Genomic DNA, 18,612 nt, shown 5'->3' with positions numbered 1-18,612 from the left:
TTGATTGTTAAAAAAGAAGTGGCCATTTTGTACATTTAGTGTGATCCTTTCACCCACCATCCATGTGGAACAATAAGCTTAGTTCGAAACAGGAGTCTCATTGCCTACCAAGATTGTAGAAACGGCGTTGTAAAACGTCACCTTGCTTGTTATTTTTATAACTACTATTATTATGAACAAAGTATATGTGTTTCTAGTTTGATATAGTATTCCATTTGCTTCAAGAGATTTTAGATTATAATATAATATTGATACAAATGGAGGGAAAATTGCGGAACATATTGTGGGGACTAGCTTCCATAGAAAGAAAAAGCCCGGGCTTACAGATAAAAGATTTGTGCATAGAGTATGTCGGACAAAATTACAAAACTAAGGTTGAAAATAAATATCAGGGGTTGAAGTTTGTTGTTAAAGAAATAAAAAAAAGTGTCTCAGAAAACGATTCAAAACATCTTTGAAATAACATTTCTGCTGGGCTAGCTACGCCCCTGATATTGTGACCAACAGAATAAGGATCACACGTATATATATATAAAAAAATGTCTTTTCAAAATGAGATCCTCTTTATAAGATACTCACAGATGTATATTTTTCGAACTTGGACAATAGTTCCTCAGAATTATTTGAAACTGAACCTAATTTGTTGTAATAAAACAAACGAATGTTACAGCGAGACAACCTGTAAAGGTTTAATCTTTTCCATTCCCTCCTCAAATTGTCTGTTTGTGTGTTTTTAATTATTTTTAGTACTGACTGGTGAACAAACGAAATATGCATACAAGGTTTCAGAATGTTCAATGTAAGGTTTCCAAAACTGAATCCAAGATGGCCACCCATACATCTTGTTCTAGTCTCAAATTCAACTAAAAGGAACTAGCACAAGAAATATAAGAAGTTTACCTATGAAGTACTATTTGAAACATAACTAAACAGACTTACGATCACAATCCAAGATGTCAGCTGTTAATCCCTTTAATATGAGTTTCAAAAATGAGCATAGTCAATGAAAATGTAAATATCAATAACACCATAATAAATGTGAATATTGGCATTGAATAGTCATACTCTAAATTGCTAAATGTGATTTTATTAAGGAATTTTGAAAATGCGCCACTACAATGTGTTGTTTTTTTGTTTGGGGGGGGGATTATAACTTCACGTCTCTGCCCGGACATATGTGCATGATAGATATCTAATTCCATAAAATATGTGTCCATAATCATGTATGATGAAATCGTTGTGTGGGATTCCCTGATTCACATCCTTTCTATAAATAACTGAACGGATAGAAGTTTCTTGAAGCTTGTGACTAATATTAGCGTTACTATTTATAATAACAATGAAATGACTGGATAGAAGTTATGACGAAACAGAGATTCCCCTTGTTTACGTCACAATCCGATGCCTCCTTTTGGTAGCAGAATTAGCCAATGATATCGCGTATTTCTAGTCACATGATCCAAATAATAGAATAGTGTCATAGGGGATCATACTACCACGTACCTGCGGAAAAAGGAAGGCAAATACCAGGTTTCAGGGGGTCATTTTAGGTTTGTATAAACTTTCTTCTCCTACATTTATCTTCGAAGATGACATACGATGTGTAGCAAATACCAAAGATATCGTGCAAAGCCATAAAATAGAGGAAATATGACGTAAAAACAACACAAGGTCGCCATCTTGTCCCCAAATACCAAACAAAACATAAATAGGGTGGGTCGAGTTTTGTGGAAGACGTCGTCTATCCTTTCTGAAAGTCGAGATAGGATATGAGTATTGATATATTTCTTCATTTGCTAGTAAGTAAGTAAAATTAATTGTTTGATTTTTTAGCTAGAAGTTTTTTTACCTCGTTCAAAGATGATTCTAGGTCGTTTTGACGCTATCTGTCAATTTTGCTTTATCACGTACATGGCGAAACTTGTCAAATGTTTATTGATATTTGATAACATATGCTGGCTAAGATACGGAATAGGGTCCAGCCATTAAAATGAAGTCTTCTTAAAAATAGTATATTGAATGTTCAAGTATTCGTGATAAAGTTACTCGTTCTTTGTTTATTCGTGGCACAGGAAGTTAATTTGATCACGTATAAGTCACGGACATGCATGTCGTGAATAACAGGAAATTGGTGATTTTTCTAGTCATTCTACAGTATAAAATAAGGATACGTACAAACTATAAAAGTATTAAAGATCATATCATTAACTTATCGAATCGAGTATTCAGGTCTATGAATGAGTTAACTTGTCGTAAATATTTATGTAGGACAAATGAGTCATATGTTTCTTTATGCAAGATCTTTGGGTGCTCGAACTTTGACCCATCCAGTAATTCAATGTTACAAAAAGACAAAGGATTTCTATATGATTAATAAATCTTCTTTGCCGGGCCAATTGTTCATGAACCACAATTTTTTATAGATAGTTGATATATTTTGAGATATAAAGTATCAATACTTCTTTGTGACTCTTTTATGACAAAACAAAATTCAAGTGACTCTTTTATGACAAAACAAAATTCAATCTGATTTGTAAATATCAGAATTGTAATGATAGTAATATAATAAATAATGTAAAAGGTTTGAAAAGGAAAATGAAACGTTCAATGAGTTAAATAAATAGCACAAGCACTTTGTTATGAAGTTGTCCAAGGATTAGCTGTATGTGGAAAAAATCGAGGAGTTTTTGGTAAGGAAACAATTAACCAGACAATCATCTACTGTTGCCTGTGCGTTTTGAACCTATGTTTTAAAGAGTCAGGGTTTTCCATAAGAGTCGGTCGCCGGCCAATTTGACTGGCTACTTTGATCATTTGGCCGCCTACACCAATCCAGTTCCGTAATAATGTTCCGTACACAACTACATGTACACGGCAGGACAGCCTCTACTTTTATTATACAGCCTACTACTAACAAAATTATGGAAAACCCTGAAGAGTTGAAAAGTAAAATCTGGAGTTCCTCTTTAATGCACCTATCACGACAACATGATCTGTCAGTGCATTAGTGACTGGAAATTCTAGAAATCACATGCTTTAAACATAGCAATATCATTATTCTTTATTGTCTTGTACTTTCTTTTTACCAGGATCAACGTTATGGAACAAAACGGTAACCAGAATTTACCACCAGTAACATTTTGTCGGACAGGATGTGGTTTCTATGGTAACCCAGCATTTGATGGCTTGTGTTCAAAGTGTTACAAAGATGCATTAAAACGAAAGAACAATTCTTCTTCTCCTGTCAGTGGTAGATTAAGCCCAGTATCGCCAGGTGAGAAGGAGTCGTCAGTGAGCAGCGTAACCTCGACGCTGGCACATGCAAGTCTAGGTAAATCATTTTAAAACATCAGGAAATCAAGAGTCTCTATGTATTATCTATACACTGGAGAAAAGCAGTAGGATTCTGGCAATGCTGTGCCAGAAGTTCAGTGAAGTTTGTTTGTTAGGAATATTTGGCTTTGAAAACTTTATTATGACAACAATTAACACTCCCGGTTCTTTTTTGTTTTACTTGTCCAGCTGTTGACTTCCCAGTAATTTTAATCAAAATTGCTATCCCAAATTTTGGCTTCTGGAATGGTACATCTGTGACATTGGACACTTCAGATAAAAATTATTAGAGTTAAGTTGACCATGTATTAGTTTATTAATGCAAAGCATATTTCAGGGTAAGGCAATGAAGCAACCACTTCTGAACTCGCCAGCATTCAAATGTTAAGTTTGATCTTATTTCTGATGTATGTTCACAATATGTGAAAAGATGTGTTCTGTTTTCACCTATTTTATTACGACATGTGACTTAGTGACAGGGTCGTATTAGACGCATACTAAGGATAACTGTAGGGTGCTGCATGTGTTATTTATATGTTTGAGTTCGTTGAAGTCAGCGTCAGTGTCAAGTCAGCTCTGAAGTTAAGGTTTTCATGAAGTAGAACAACAAGATTTACTGTCCTTTTCCATTCATGTTTGGTATAATTGTTATGTTGTTTTTATTTGCTGACAAAATGAAAACAGATTAAAAAATTATTTTTGGATTTAATTTGCTCACAATTACAACTGTAAATTGAGAATTTATAAAGACTCATTGTAATGCAGTAAAGAGCCAGACATGGCTGGAAAATTTCATGAATTATCTTGTAGTAGGAAAAGATCTGATGTGTGTGTTACTTCCTTTCCAGGCACCAGTACCGAGTGTAGCACCACAAGTTCAATCAGCAGCACTATTGTGCCAAGTGGCACATACGTAAGTGAAGTGGTGACAAGCACCACTCCAAGTGTGGAAACAGCCACCCCAACTGTATCTATACCCAGCGCCACAAGTCCAACTAAAGTGGAGCCAGAAACAGAAGAAGGGGCTGTCGGTACGTCATAAAATATCATCATTGGGGTCTTTTTTTAAATTGTTTTGCACTTCAAAAATTGTGCATTACAAGAATTCAATTAAGCATTAACAGTTTGATACCTAGATTTGGACATTTGAAATCTCAATTGGTGATTGTGCATTTGTTTTGTATATGGATTGTTAAAAGTTTGACTTCATTATTTTAATTGTAATATTGTTAAATTTTGCAGAACAAACATGATGCAGAACAGATAATTTCTGTAAAAGTAAACTGTGATAAAATTCTTTCCTTAACAGTCTGTATCTAAGATACAAATGAGGTTTGATTGTATTATGGAACGTAAAGTTTGTTTGATTCACCATCAAGCTCCGTGTGAGGCTGTTCTAGTAAGGGTTTGCAGTTAGTTCATTTTTTTACTTGTAATTAGGCAAAAGAATATTCCATTCCATATTGACGAAAATGCATGCAAATTTTTCATTACAAAATTATTTGCTTTCCCTACAGGTGGTGCTGAAGTAGGAACGGATTCCAGCTCTCAATCAGATGACGACAAGGATAAAAAGCCCAAAAAGAATCGCTGTCATACTTGCAAAAAGAAGGTTGGACTTACAGGTAAAAACACACGAACTCAATTCTGTATTTGACTGATCACAAAATATATTTTAAGAAGGTTTTGGTCAAAATTCTTAAGGAACATTGGTTTTTCCTTCTATTAAATTTTGGGTAGATAACCACTACAAGCCTAAACACCACAACATCTAATTCATCAGTTTTTTTAGATGTTGTTTCTTTTCTCATCCTATATGGTTGTACCTTCCCATAACTTTTTTTCTCCCCATATTTTTGAAGGAAGCACATGTCTGATTTCTATTCTCTGATAAAAAAAAGTATTTAAAAAATTCTGTGATAAAAACAAAAGTATTTAAAAAAATACCTACCTTCCCATTTTTTTTCTTACAAACAAAAATTACTATTTTATATTTTGTCATACTTTTGTTTATAAGATTAGTTTCTGTGTAAAAAAATTGTCCTGTTTATTTTTGTAGGATTTCCCTGTCGCTGTGGAGGACTATACTGTAGTATACATAGATATTCAGATAAACACGAGTGTAAATTTAATTACAAGGAAATGGCGCAGGAGCACATTCGCAAACACAATCCAGTGATCGTGGCCGAAAAAATACAGAAAATTTAATGCAAATACACAATAATGGATTCATTTGTTTAAAAAGAAATAAAGAAAGACTTATTATTGATACCTGTATATGTGTAGAAAACTATATATGGATATCTTTTGATGAGTTGACAGTGAATGTTGAAGTTGCTAGAAATAAAGTTTACTGGATTACTTTATGTGGCAAGATTTTGATGGCTTATGCAAAACTATAAAGATTTCTTAGATATCGATGACTGCAGATAATTTGGCTAAAATACTTTGAAGTTTGAGTTCTTCTTGAAAATGAATGTTCTTATGCTTATTGTGTTCCAACATATTCATATTAAAGACTGTCAGTTGTTTCATCAAAACTAGCTTCAAATTGTTGAGCTAGGGTAAAAATATGCAAAGAATCTTAGAAATCAAAATTTTCAGAATAATTTTAAAAATTTAGAATTTTCTGATCATTTTTTAGAGAAAAAAATATTTGATTATCTGAACATATCAAATGCTGGACAAGTCCCATTGAAACTTAGACTTTTGCACTTTTTGAAAATCTGTAAAAATCTTGGATGAAAAAAAATATGTTGGATTTGTCCTCAAATAGCTACAGATAATATTTTGTACCAGGAAACATTATTTTTGGCAACTAGCAGATGTCACTGTCACATGTATGCTTATTATGTTAGATGAAACTAGAGGCGTTTCCCCGAGTTAAATGTGAGAGACTTCCTCATTGTGATATCAGGTGTGTAGCTGGTTTAAACAGTCACCATTATGACAGTATGCCAGGGATTTTAAGGAATAGTTCAGTAAGGAATGAGAGACGGCAGCATAGCCACTCGTCTGTACCATTTTCATGTGCTATTGCAGAAAAGGCTCAGAGACAATGAGTGGCTTGATAGCCAGGAAATCAGGTTTCAACCATTAAACGTGTGTCTTACCTAAAACATTATTCAGCTTTGAACAGCTGTACAATGTACAGTGCGCTTTTGTGACTGAAAACAGTTTTACCCAGCAATATTTGGGACTAGTGTTGGGTACAACAGAACAGATTCGAAACTGAATCCATTTTAATTGGAACAGTTTTTGACGGGAGCTTGTATTGTCCTGGGGCAGACACAGACAGATAAGGAATGGTCCTTCAACATGAGGAATCGTACAGGGACAAGTTGTCCAGCACACTGTATAAAAGATTAAAATATTTCAATATTTTTTATCAATTATGAATATATCCTAACGATACAGATTTTATTAATACAATAGTTTAAGAGAAGTTGCAAAAAGATTTTTTTGTTATGTTTGTTTGCTCTGTGATTTTCACTGCATTGTGAGTTCTATAACTTCATTTTGTTGTCATAAAATATATTTTTTCTCCAATGAGAGTTTTTTTCTTGGGTGAGAATTTTTTATCTCCGTTTGCTTTCAAGAAATCATAGATGCCCATTCTACCACTATCGCACAATAGCCATTATAAAAGATTTATCATGTGTTAAAGTTTAGTATATTAGAATTTCCATGTAAACACAGATTTTCTGATGGTTAAACTTGATAATCAAAATTTCCCTCCTTATTGGTTTCTTATTATTTTCTTTCTTTGCATTCTGGATTTCTCAAACCTAAAATGTTGTAAACTTTCTCTTTTCTCGTGAAATTTTAAAAGAATAGTAAGACTGATGCTAGTTAAGTTATTACTAGCTCATTATTGAACTACACTTTTCCAGACGACAATTATTGTTTTTTCAATTTCAGGGCTGATGTGTATCATAGAATGCGAAATATTGACTCCAAATGAAAAATTATTCCTTGAAACCATATATGTCGTAAAGTGTTACTAAAGTTTATTATGAAACTTGCGACATGGGGAAAATCAGCTTGGTTTGGTCATAGATGATTTAATCTTACCTTTTTTTATCCATTCTTACAAAATTGTTCTATTTATTGGTGGGTGATATGACATTTTACAGGCAGTAGTGGTATCCATCAATTAATTTTTAAGATTGTGTTGAAATGTATATTCAAAACTTCCGGTTCAGTGCAGGGATTTTGCAAACAAGGTACAGGATGTGATGTTAGCTGAGAATAGACAGCAGAATTGATTTAGGGTCCCTTCAAATTCACCTAGAAAGGTAAAGATTTTTAACACAAGTGTAGCTCTCAAATATATTGTGTTCTGTAAAGCAAGACAGAAATTATAACCAAATACAACAGTTGTGCCTGTAGTAGGCCTGCAAACTGTTTGGCTACTGTAAATTTGACATTTGGCCTTGGATACTGAAATAAGGCACATTGTTTTACCTTACTTCTATAAATTCATGTCGCAAAGTAATTTGGTGAGCAGCTTTGGTTTTTGGGACTTTGATATTTGAGTTTATGACTCTTACTTTTCCTTGGGGACAAACTCAGATTTTAGAAACCCACTTTATCTTAGAAGTATCGAGATTCTTCGAAATTTTAAAATTGGTGGTTTTGACATGCCTGAAAATTCCTATAAATAGTTGGGATTATTAAAGTCCATGGGTAAATCATTAAGTGTTAAGTCTACTAAACAGTTATATAAATGGATGGGCTTATTAAAAGGCACAAGCTTATTGCCAGTAATAACAGTATATCATATTTCTGCTATTGATCTGTCATATCACACCTGTAGAAATCTTCAGTATAAATCATTGGATAGATTGTTCACATTTTATTTTGTTTGTTTAAAAACCTTATTAAGTTATGAATAATTCATGTTTATTTCTATAATCTTAAAGTAAACTTGTATAAACAAGAATTTTATTTTCATTTTATGTTTGTTAAGAGATGATGGGATGAATGACCAGTCATTCTAAGAGTTTTTGTTAAGTATGATTTATGAATATGATTCTTGAAATACTAAATTGAAAATTTTTTGTTTTGTTTTTTTTTTTTTTAAACAGGACCGTCAGTCTGTAACTGACATTTATCCTAAATGATGCAATATAGTGTTACAACTTCATTGTTCTCTACACTTCATATTAAGTCTCCAATGAATACCAATAAAATGGTTTTATTGCACTGAAGATAGATTTAGTGGCACTCTTGTTACAATTTGTTAATTCAAAAATAACGAGAGAAATATGTCTGTCTGCTTTTCAATGTTTATATTTAGATCTATCCGTGTGACATTTTGCTTTCATAACATAATGTATTATTTATGATTTTAACTGTTTCTAAGGATAATGCATTTACTTTTGAAATGTATATATACTAGCATGCAGTGGTATCTTAATCCTTACCATACATACATATATCTTTTTTGCCTCTTCGATAAACTTGTACAGATACATCACATGGGATTTCAAAAGTTTTTTTTTTTTGAGAAAATGATTTGTTATGAAATGGTATGTGTATTTGATGTGGTATTGTGTGGAATGACTGAGTAGAAACCAGATATCTGCTTTTTAAAGGATTCACAATGATATGTAATAGAAATTGGAAAATATCCAGTAAGGTTTTAATGTCACTTTCAAAAATTAATCATGTTTATAAAATAACATGTAGAAATTGAAATTGGCACAAAATTAGATAATTTTCAAGTAATTTCTGTAACAATTATCAAGTAATTTCTCATCTGTCCAAGGTCAATAGAATTTTAAGTAAGTTGATGTTTAATCCTCGTAGTAAACCAAGTTTTCAGTATAAGGCTGGTGAAGGACTGAAATTGAACTCTGTAGATTTAGTAGGCTCTCTGACTACTGTTTTGTTAGTAATAATGTATTCATAGTTTTAGCCAGATTCTCTTACATAGTGGTTCTAGAAGTGCATGGAAAAGAGTAAAATTTTCGAAAGGGAGTTAACTCTTGGTAATTAGCGTGAGTGTAAGTGCAAAAGTATGGTCTGGCATGTGAAAGTGTCAAAACATAACTGTTCACAAAGTTATATAAGGAGCTGTTTTCCTAATCATTCTTCATTGTGATCACCACGGAATAACCTTGATCCTTTGATCTTTCTGCTTTCACTTGATTCTGTCAAATTTCAATTGAAATCTCGTTCCCATAAATGAAAAATGTTACCTACTTAAAACATTTAGAAGGACATAGACATCGTACTATAAAAATAAGGTTCAATTTTGGAATTGTCTTAAATAGACTTGTAAGTGCAAAAAGTTCATGCAGATTTAGACACTTATAAGTTATGTCAGACACCAAGACCTGTTGATTTTCCTGGTGATAGTTGTAAAAAAATATTGAAAGCAACACAAGGAATGACTTCTTGAATTTAATGAGTTATGTTGAATCAAAATTGTTTACCCATGTTGCGTTTTTCAAAAGCATGTTACAGGAAGCATGATACAAGAATTAGTACAGGATATATAAAGATTATATTTTGAAATATGACAGATTCTTGTGTGTTCACCCATGCTTCTATCAGGTATCACATGCTATTTCAAATTCATTCAATATTTTTTGTTATATTTGTGGTTTAAATGTTAAGTGATTTTCACGTCATAAATCATATGCCATTTACCTTTATTTTTCTTTAAAATAGAAATTTAAGTGAGAAATGAAAATTAAAATGAGAACTTTGAAGAGGATTTAAGTGTAGTGTATTTACATTTCTACAAAGATGTGAAATTCAAAACCTGGAAAAACTCTGTGAAGTAAATGGATTGTACAGACTTGAAAAATTATGATTGATGTAATCACTTAGAAAACCTGTCACCTTTATAATGAGTATTTATTTTAAAAAGAAATTTATGATCCAGAATATGATGTTAAAACTACATAGCTGAATATGTAAAAAATCAGGAATTGAATACTGTAACAGCTATTAGTATTTGTATGAGAGATACAGGCTATGTGATATTGTCAGGTGTTTTCATTTTGTGAAGTTTTCATTCTAGCTATACTATGTTGAATAAATTGATGTAACAAATAAAACAATTAAGCTTGACTACTTGTTTGTAATGCTAACTCATTTGATTAGGGTGTTAGCACATACAACCACTAACAAATTAAAAAGGTATGGTTAAGAGTTTCTCAAAGTCAAGTTGTTGGATTTTTCTAAGTTCATATTCAGGTTTCTTTTTGTTGTTATTTGGAAAGTGCTACTTCAACAATAAAAAGGAGATAAAAATTGCTGACAAGCAGACATCTTGGACTTTGATGTTCTTGTTGTCACCACATAGCTATATTAAAAAGTACTACTTCATTAATCTACAAAAATATCCCTCGTTGACTATATTTGGTTTATTGATGTTTTATATCTTATGAACTGCCAGGGTCAATTAAGGATGAGCCAGGTTCCGGAAGAAAACCTCTGACATACGTCCAGTACATAGCGACAGACCTACAAAGACCTCGAACATGCGACCCAGAGGTAGAGGTCTAATGATAGATACTTTCGGAGGCCTTAACTGATGTTACAATTTCTATGGTAAATTCACTTCTCCATACAACAAAGTTGAGATGGGGGAAAGGGGGGTTCAACCTAACGTCTTTTTAGGTCGCCTGAGCCAAAGGCTGGTGTTGACCTATTGCCATCATGATTTGTCGCGTCGTGCGTCATTAACTTTTCACATATTCAACTTCTCAAGAACCGCGGAATGGATTTTGACCAAACTTGGCACAAAGCATCCCCATGGGAAGCCGCTTCAAGTTTGTGAAGAAAAAGGGTGTGGCCCCAATAGGGGCCCAAGGAGGGGGGAAAAGGGGGTAACATTAAGTAAATCTTTAAAAATCTTCTCATGAACCAACAGTCAGATTAAATTTATATTTGATATTTAGGGTCCTTATGGTAAGGTCTACAAAGTTTGCGAATGAAAAAAAAATCGGGTCAAAAACGGCCCCACTAGGGGGCGCTCAACAGGGTCAAAATTCAACTTTGACCGATTTCAACCAAATTTGGTAGACAGCATCCCTTAGCGAAGGACATATGAAATTATGTTGAAAAAAATTATTGTCCCCTTTGGGGCCCATAAGCGGTGTAAAGGGGCCATATGTAAAAACCTTCTATAAATGACATCTTCACAAGAAATATTTGATGGATTTTGACCAAACTTGGCACAAACCATTCCAATGGGAAGCCGCTTCAAGTTTGCGAAGAAAAAGGGTGTGGCCCCAATAGGGGCCCCAGGAGGGGAAAAAGGGGGTAAAATTAGGTAAATCTTTAAAAAAAATCTTCTCATAAACCAACAGTCAGATTAAATTCATATTTGATATTTAGGGTCCTTATGGTAAGGTCTACAAAGTTTGCGAATGAAAAAAAAAATCGGGTCAAAAACGGCCCCACTAGGGGGCGCTCAAAAGGATCAAAATTCAACTTTGACCGATTTCAACCAAATTTGGTAGACAGCATCCTTTAGCGAAGGACATATGAAATTATGTTGAAAAAAGTGACAATGTCCCCTTTGGGGCCTATAAGGGGTGTAAAAGGGGCCATATGTATAAACCTTCATTAAATGACTACTTCTCAAGAACCAGTAGATGGATTGTGACCAAACTAGGCACAAAGCATCCCCATGGGAAGCCGCTTCAAGTTTACGAAGAAAAAGAACATGTCCCCAATAGGGATCCCAGGAGGGGGGAGGGGAAACTTGATACGAATGTTCTACACAAGGTCGTGGCAAGTGTTTTAATTTTTTGGGCGATTCAAAATCCAAGATGGCCACCCTGGCCTCTGTTTGGCTAAGACATTATGGACTTCCTCTCAAGAACCATTGGGTTGGTCATGTTCAAACTTGGTACAGATATTTTACACTTGGTCCTGGATAAGTGTTGTTACATTTTTGCAACATTTTAAAATCCCCAGATTATTGACATATATTCCTCAGGTGACCGTTAAGGCCCCTTGGGCCTCTTGTTTTAATGTCTTTTTTCCAAAAGACTCGAACCGAAAAGCCTAGCATCATGATTTCAACATGAAGTCTACTGATATTGAGTGTTACTCTGGCACTTATTTAATATCAAATCATATATGATATCAAATCCATTTATATGGTATTTGGTGTTACCTCTCAGCACTAAACGGAACACAACAGTACTGCTTACATGTGTGTCAGAATAGATTGTCATTCTTACGTGTCCAGATTACTGCTTTTCTGTGTGATAGCACTATGAAGACCGACGTGTTAGATGCTCGTTTGTATACATGATTGTTCCCCTGTTCTTTGCCTTGTCATTTGAGAGCGTGACATTACATTTTTGACCAAGATGTATATGTATATGTACAAGACTCTTACTCTTGCGGAACAACTGGACGTCTTCTCTTTGTACTTGTTTCAAGAGTCCCTCAGTAATTCTCTTTTTGTTCATATCTTGACAATGTTTCACCAAATTCGATTTGGAATTAAGATTTTGATGATAAATCGTTCTTTTCAATTTTAAACGTCTTCAGGACAGTCAAAGGGACTGGTGACAAGAGGGACATTTAGAGTGGAGAGAAGAAACAAGAGTGGTAGAAGATCCACGTATCTTCAAGTTCACCTTTTCATATTTGCTTGAAGTTTTCAGTATAAATAAAGGCAAATCTGTCCAAGGAACAGTCTCTTCAGCGAAATACTCCACGACAGAAGCAGTTTACACGGTAAAACTAGGTGAGCAAATAAATCGCTGACAATCATTAATGTTATAGGCGGAAATAATTTTTATGTTTCTATGGTCCTAACAATGAACATCGAAGAGATCTAACTAGATATGTTGCCTCCTGTGCAATTTCTTCTTTTTTTCCTGTTTGCTTTATCTGAGCTTTATTGTCCCCTCAGGATGTCACTTTAGACTAATGTCCCCATACGAGAGAGATAATGGCGCTAAATATGGAGTATTTAGATATAACCATGAAACAATAACCACCAAAGTTCCTAAATTGTTCTTATCACTAATTTCAGCTTGTTCTAGAGAGGCAACGGACAGGAGTGAGAGTTTCCAAGGTGTTATAATGACAGTGGTATGGTCACTAGATATATATGGTCAGAGATGACTGAAAAGTTCACAACATGATCTGCTGATAAGAACGCTGGACATCTAGAGGTAAGAGTTGACTAAGTATTTCATTGTAGTAAGTAGATAGCTGATAAGACCAACACCTGATCGTTTATAAATTCCTGTTTGACTCGAAATGTCTTCCTTGCAACTGATTGTTATTCTTCTTGGATTATCTGTTTCGAAGGCAACCGATCGTAAGTGTACATAAGAAGATAAAACACGTTAACTTTTAACAAAGAATACTTATCTAGAATATTATATTTTCAGAATCTGATAAAACAAATATAAAGCAGGTATCGAAATGAGATGAAAATGTGAAATGTGAAACCAAAAACAACATGAGATTATTTTCAAAGATTAGTTATTAAAGTTTGGAATTTGTCAATCTAACAACAGTTTTTCAATTACTGAGGATGGAGGCGATGTGCGACTGCTTATAATATATCATTCGTGTCTTAAGTAACGCATTGCAGTAAAAAATATGAATTGTCAAATGAAACATTCGCGTCTTAGTTATGTCAGAAAAAGTCGAACTAGTGGTCATCTTATACTGTTTGTAGTAAATAAAATAGATTATCAAATGAAAAAGTTACTTCAGGAATTTCTGTTTTTCGTGCTGGAATAAAATAATTCATTTTAGCACTTTTTATTCACCTTCAGATATTTTTTTAAGTTTATTCGGGCGAATTTGTCATAAATCATGCAAGCGCATTCTTTGTTCCCCACGGACGTAAAGAATGGTTAAATGTGGTGAAAATTTTACATTTCATAATCATGTGTTTTGCAGTATGTTCCAGTCAGTATGGAGGATCATGTGTTAACAAATATTTCAATAGATGTATGTCTGGGCACTACTACTCTACAACAGGCTGTAGTGGGAGCGAGGAGATCTGCTGTATACCTCCAAGCCGTGTACCAACACAAACAATACAGCCAGGTAACCTCCCAGTCGTGTACCAACACAAATAATACAGCCTGGTAACCTCCCAGTCGTGTACCAACACAAACAATACAGCCAGGTAACCTCCCAGTAGTGTACCATCACAATAATACAGACAGGTAACCTCCCAGTCGTGTACTATCATAATTAGTACAGACAGGTAACCTCCCAGTAGTGTACCATCACAATTAGTACAGACAGGTAACCTCCCTTTAGTGTACCATCACAATTAGTACAGACAGGTAACCTCCCTGTAGTGTACCATCACAATTAGTACAGACAGGTAACCTCCCAGTAGTGTACCATCACAATTAGTACAGCAAGGTAACCTCCCCATCGTGTTCAATCACAAACAATACAGCAAGGTAACCTCCCAGTCGTGTACCATCACAATTAGTACAGACAGGAAACCTCCCAGTAGTGAACCATCACAATTAGTACAGACAGGTAACCTCCCAGTAGTACGCCATCACAATCAGTACAGACGGATAACCTCCCAGTCGTGTACCATTACAATCAGTACAGACGGATAACCTCCCAGTCGTGTACCATTACAATTAGTACAGACGGATAACCTCCCAGTCGTGTACCATCACAATTAGTACAGACGGATAACCTCCCAGTCGTGTGTCATCACAATCAGTAGTCAGTTATCCTGTCGTGTTCCATAACAATCAACACAGTCAGGTTACCTTACAACCGTGTACAACCAGTACAATATTTCAACAATATTACAGATAAACACAATACATTTGGGAAAAAGAACTTACATATTGAAGATGGTTTATACGTAGGTGAGTGTGGCATACAAACAAACGGAGGAACCAACAGGATCGTGGGCGGAACTCCGGCAGCTGTAGGGGAATTTCCCTGGCAGGTACTCTATTCTATTACTTCGACTGTGTCTCTGTGGTTATTTCATTCATCTATGGGAGGAGTAGACTTTGAAATTACCTTGTTATCAGTTGACAGTACTTCCTTCATTTAAAGTTATACACAGCGTTGATCGCTAGGATTTCTCATTACTAGTGGAATTATGGTTATCGACCTGAAAACGCTGATTACAGAAATACACTGAAACATGTAGCGTATCGTCTCCACATTTTTAGTATGCTAATATTTGCATTAAATTCATCCTCAGGTGTCTATGCAGTCACATGGCCAGCACGTGTGCGGAGGGATTTTGATTGCTGACCAATGGGTGCTTACGGCTGCTCACTGCTTCCGCGAGTAAGTTCATTTGGAACCTCATAAAATTAATAACTTAAAGTAACTTCATTTACTGTATTGCTGCTCGTTAGTTGTGCACAAAGTGTATTTGTAGATGTCATGGGTGACCGATTGCATAGGTCCTTGACCTTCTGAACCGGAAATGATTGGTGTCATCATTGACTGAATTCTTACAAGAAAAGATGATTGTACATGGCATTATTAATAAACAGTGGTTCGTGTGCTTTTTCTATGTTTCACCCTTTTTATTGCTCGTAATTGTTTATTCAATCTTTATAGAAACAAGAATCCTTTTGCCTGGACAGTTGTGCTAGGAGAACACGACCGAGCTTTTCTAGAAGGATACGAAAAACTGGAAAGGGTTGAAACACTTTTCATTCATTCCCAGTTTGACGAAACATCGTTCACTAATGATATTGCCATTGTGAAACTAGGTGACAGAATCAACATCGATGGACAGTATGTCCGGTCAGTGTGTCTACCTGGCATTAACACCACCTTCGACAACATGATCTGCACCATTACTGGCTGGGGTGCTGCATATAACGGTAGGATTAAATTAGACAAAATTAAAGTAGATATTTGATTAGCATTATTAACAAGATTGTACAAATGACACAAACGTGAATAACACCTTTTCATGTATAGCCAAGCAATGCATGTAAACTGTAACATACAGCTGTTTCGCCCACAGGAACTCGTCAGTGATGCAGAGGGTCTAAAATAGACGTTTAGGCTTTATCAAAGTAAGCATGATGGGGCGTCACCTTGATTAGAAAGATTAAATAAAGTCAGAGTCATATAAGGACAGGTTTCTGGCGATGCATATATGATAGAAAAGGTACAGAAAAACAGTACACAGTCAAGAAAGAAAGAAATCAAAATCCCTTTGGTTGCAATGCGGGAAGCATATCTATTGTGGTAAACTGCAACAAACTCAATTCTCAAGATAACGCTTGATTTTAAATTGTAAAACGTCCCATCAACAGCTTTGGTCATCAAAGAAAGGTATCAGGGCGTATACAAGCTGGGTTCGTTCGCTGTGATATATTTGGGTATGTTTCATGCAGATGTCCTTGTGAACTGCAATCGACTTTTCTGTATTACATCACTAAAGTATGCAGCCAACATCCAACCGGTCACAATATACTGACACGACCATAATCGTACAGCTTCTCAACAAGGAGCAGTAACCACTGTTTTGACTGTTTTGTCTTGTCTTGGGACAGAACCTGAAATCGAGCCAGTTAAATTACCTTTAGAAAATGTAATCCTACGTTATTTAAATCACAGCAAAATGTGAATAAAAGAAAAAATACTCCTAAAAAATTCAAGAAAAATAAGATAAAGTGTTCCGGTAAAAATGACAAGGATAATACGACCAGGTGTTTCGAGAGTATAAGCGTCTTGTGCTTTATCGTCGACTTGTTTATATATTTTCAAAAAAAAAAAATCATTATTGTTTTTTCATTTTTTTAACATTTCGCATCCGAAGACAATGCCAAACAAAATATTTGAACTCAAAGCATATGTTTGTTATGCCATAAATACACAAAACGACCCCAGAGCAGATTTACTTGAACATTTACACAAAAATAAAATGCGGTGAATCTTAGTGACCTTCTATTTGGTACATATATATTTATTGTCTTTGTGATAGTCAACTAAATATCCAGATAAATCTGTTTTCAGGAGGTCACGGTACGCATGCGCTATACAAAGCAGATCTTCCGTTGATATCTAACCAGGTTTGTTCCTATCTGATGGACAGAACGATCCCAGAAACAGAGATATGTGCTGGGCAGAAACACGGAGGGGTCGACAGCTGTCAGGTCTGTATAGGACATATTTTGTACTTGTTGTGCATTTCTGTGTAACAGAGATATTCAACTTTAGGTGAAGTTGTGAATTTATGACGTCATATCAATGTACGTTTGTAACCTGACGCGAGAACTAAATACGTTACTGTCATTTTCGTCTTGTTCAAGCTTCATGTTGATGTATTGGGGCAGCATATTCACTGATGAAAATGTACATTAGCTTTCGGGACATGGTATAAAGCTATGCAGAGTGCAATTTGCTATACATCACATTACTGGTATAGAAATAGTATTTTCTCTCTTGTATGTCTTGAAGTTCTGATTCTGGTTTTGCAGGAAAGGGAGCCAAGTAGACAATTGCAGAAATGTCTTTCAGTAACTTAGGGACTGGTAGCCAGTTTACTTGTTCTAATAAGGGACATGCTACTACTTACCTTAATTAACCAGTAAGCTTTCTAATATTTTTTTCCATTGTTATCAATAACTATTGCTCTTTGTCAGGGTGATTCCGGTGGACCATTAGTCTGTCTAAAAAATGGTAAATGGAACGTGGTTGGTATAGTTTCCTGGGGTTATTCGTGTGCACAGGCGTACACCCCTGGAGTTTACACCCGTGTCCAATCCTACCTTACATGGATTTATCAAGTGATGTCGTCATACGGAGCTGCTGCTGTTCTTGGGTGAAATATTGTCATTAATTTAATGCAATAAATATGATCTTGTGATCAATGATAACATTATCTTTTATTTCACAATGGGTCAATCATTACGGTTTGCACACGGTCTGCAATATTAGAAGTAGTTCGTTTCAGCTTTATTCATGGCCTAAATTTACAAGTTATGAATTACCTTTATTTCAATTAGGGTAGAAGTTTACCTGATATTCAGCAACCTTGTAAAAATGAATGCATCAGCACCATTGTATATGTCCCCGAGTGCCCGGGAAGAGTTAAAGTCTCTTTGTGTTGCTTTCGCATTGACAAGAGAGGAAGCATACCTCATAATAAGTGCGTAAAATATAATAACATATTGTATGCTTCTAGGCCGTATTCCAGCAATGGATTTCATCTCTTTTAAGCATATATCAACGTTGTTGAAATAATATGCAACTTATATTGACAAACTGCTTAAAAATGTTGCATTTCAAATATGGAATGATGAACGAGAAACGCTG

At 34.9% G+C, this 18,612-nt stretch overlaps 2 protein-coding genes across 3 annotated transcripts; both read left to right on the top strand.

The window, feature by feature from the left end:
- Positions 1 to 1,489: 1,489 nt before the first annotated feature.
- On the top strand, positions 1,490 to 10,419 carry LOC132563038 (AN1-type zinc finger protein 6-like). Of its 2 annotated transcripts, none has more exons than XM_060227799.1 (5): positions 1,490 to 1,550; positions 3,090 to 3,274; positions 4,182 to 4,364; positions 4,851 to 4,958; positions 5,393 to 10,419. In XM_060227799.1, exons 2-5 carry the CDS (start codon positions 3,100 to 3,102, stop codon positions 5,539 to 5,541), a joined length of 615 nt encoding a protein of 204 aa, XP_060083782.1. In that variant the 5' UTR covers positions 1,490 to 1,550; positions 3,090 to 3,099; the 3' UTR covers positions 5,542 to 10,419. The 2 variants fall into 2 exon arrangements, with proteins under 2 accessions (XP_060083782.1, XP_060083781.1); XM_060227798.1 differs by having other exon boundaries at positions 3,090 to 3,331.
- Positions 10,420 to 13,581: 3,162 nt separating this feature from the next.
- LOC132563035 (transmembrane protease serine 3-like) lies at positions 13,582 to 18,122 on the top strand. Its single transcript, XM_060227794.1, has 7 exons — positions 13,582 to 13,642; positions 14,236 to 14,385; positions 15,183 to 15,265; positions 15,530 to 15,618; positions 15,898 to 16,166; positions 17,311 to 17,450; positions 17,940 to 18,122. The coding sequence occupies exons 1-7, from the start codon at positions 13,582 to 13,584 to the stop codon at positions 18,120 to 18,122; spliced, it is 975 nt and encodes a 324-aa protein (XP_060083777.1).
- The last annotated feature ends 490 nt before the right edge of the window (positions 18,123 to 18,612 follow it).

The sequence above is a fragment of the Ylistrum balloti genome, unplaced genomic scaffold (assembly GCF_031769215.1).
Source record: "Ylistrum balloti isolate Yb309-2 unplaced genomic scaffold, AGI_CSIRO_Ybal_v1 Utg371562, whole genome shotgun sequence".
NCBI lineage: Eukaryota > Metazoa > Mollusca > Bivalvia > Pectinida > Pectinidae > Ylistrum > Ylistrum balloti.
Note: the sequence above shows the minus strand (reverse complement) of the source record. Positions and strands in the feature narration are given on the sequence as shown.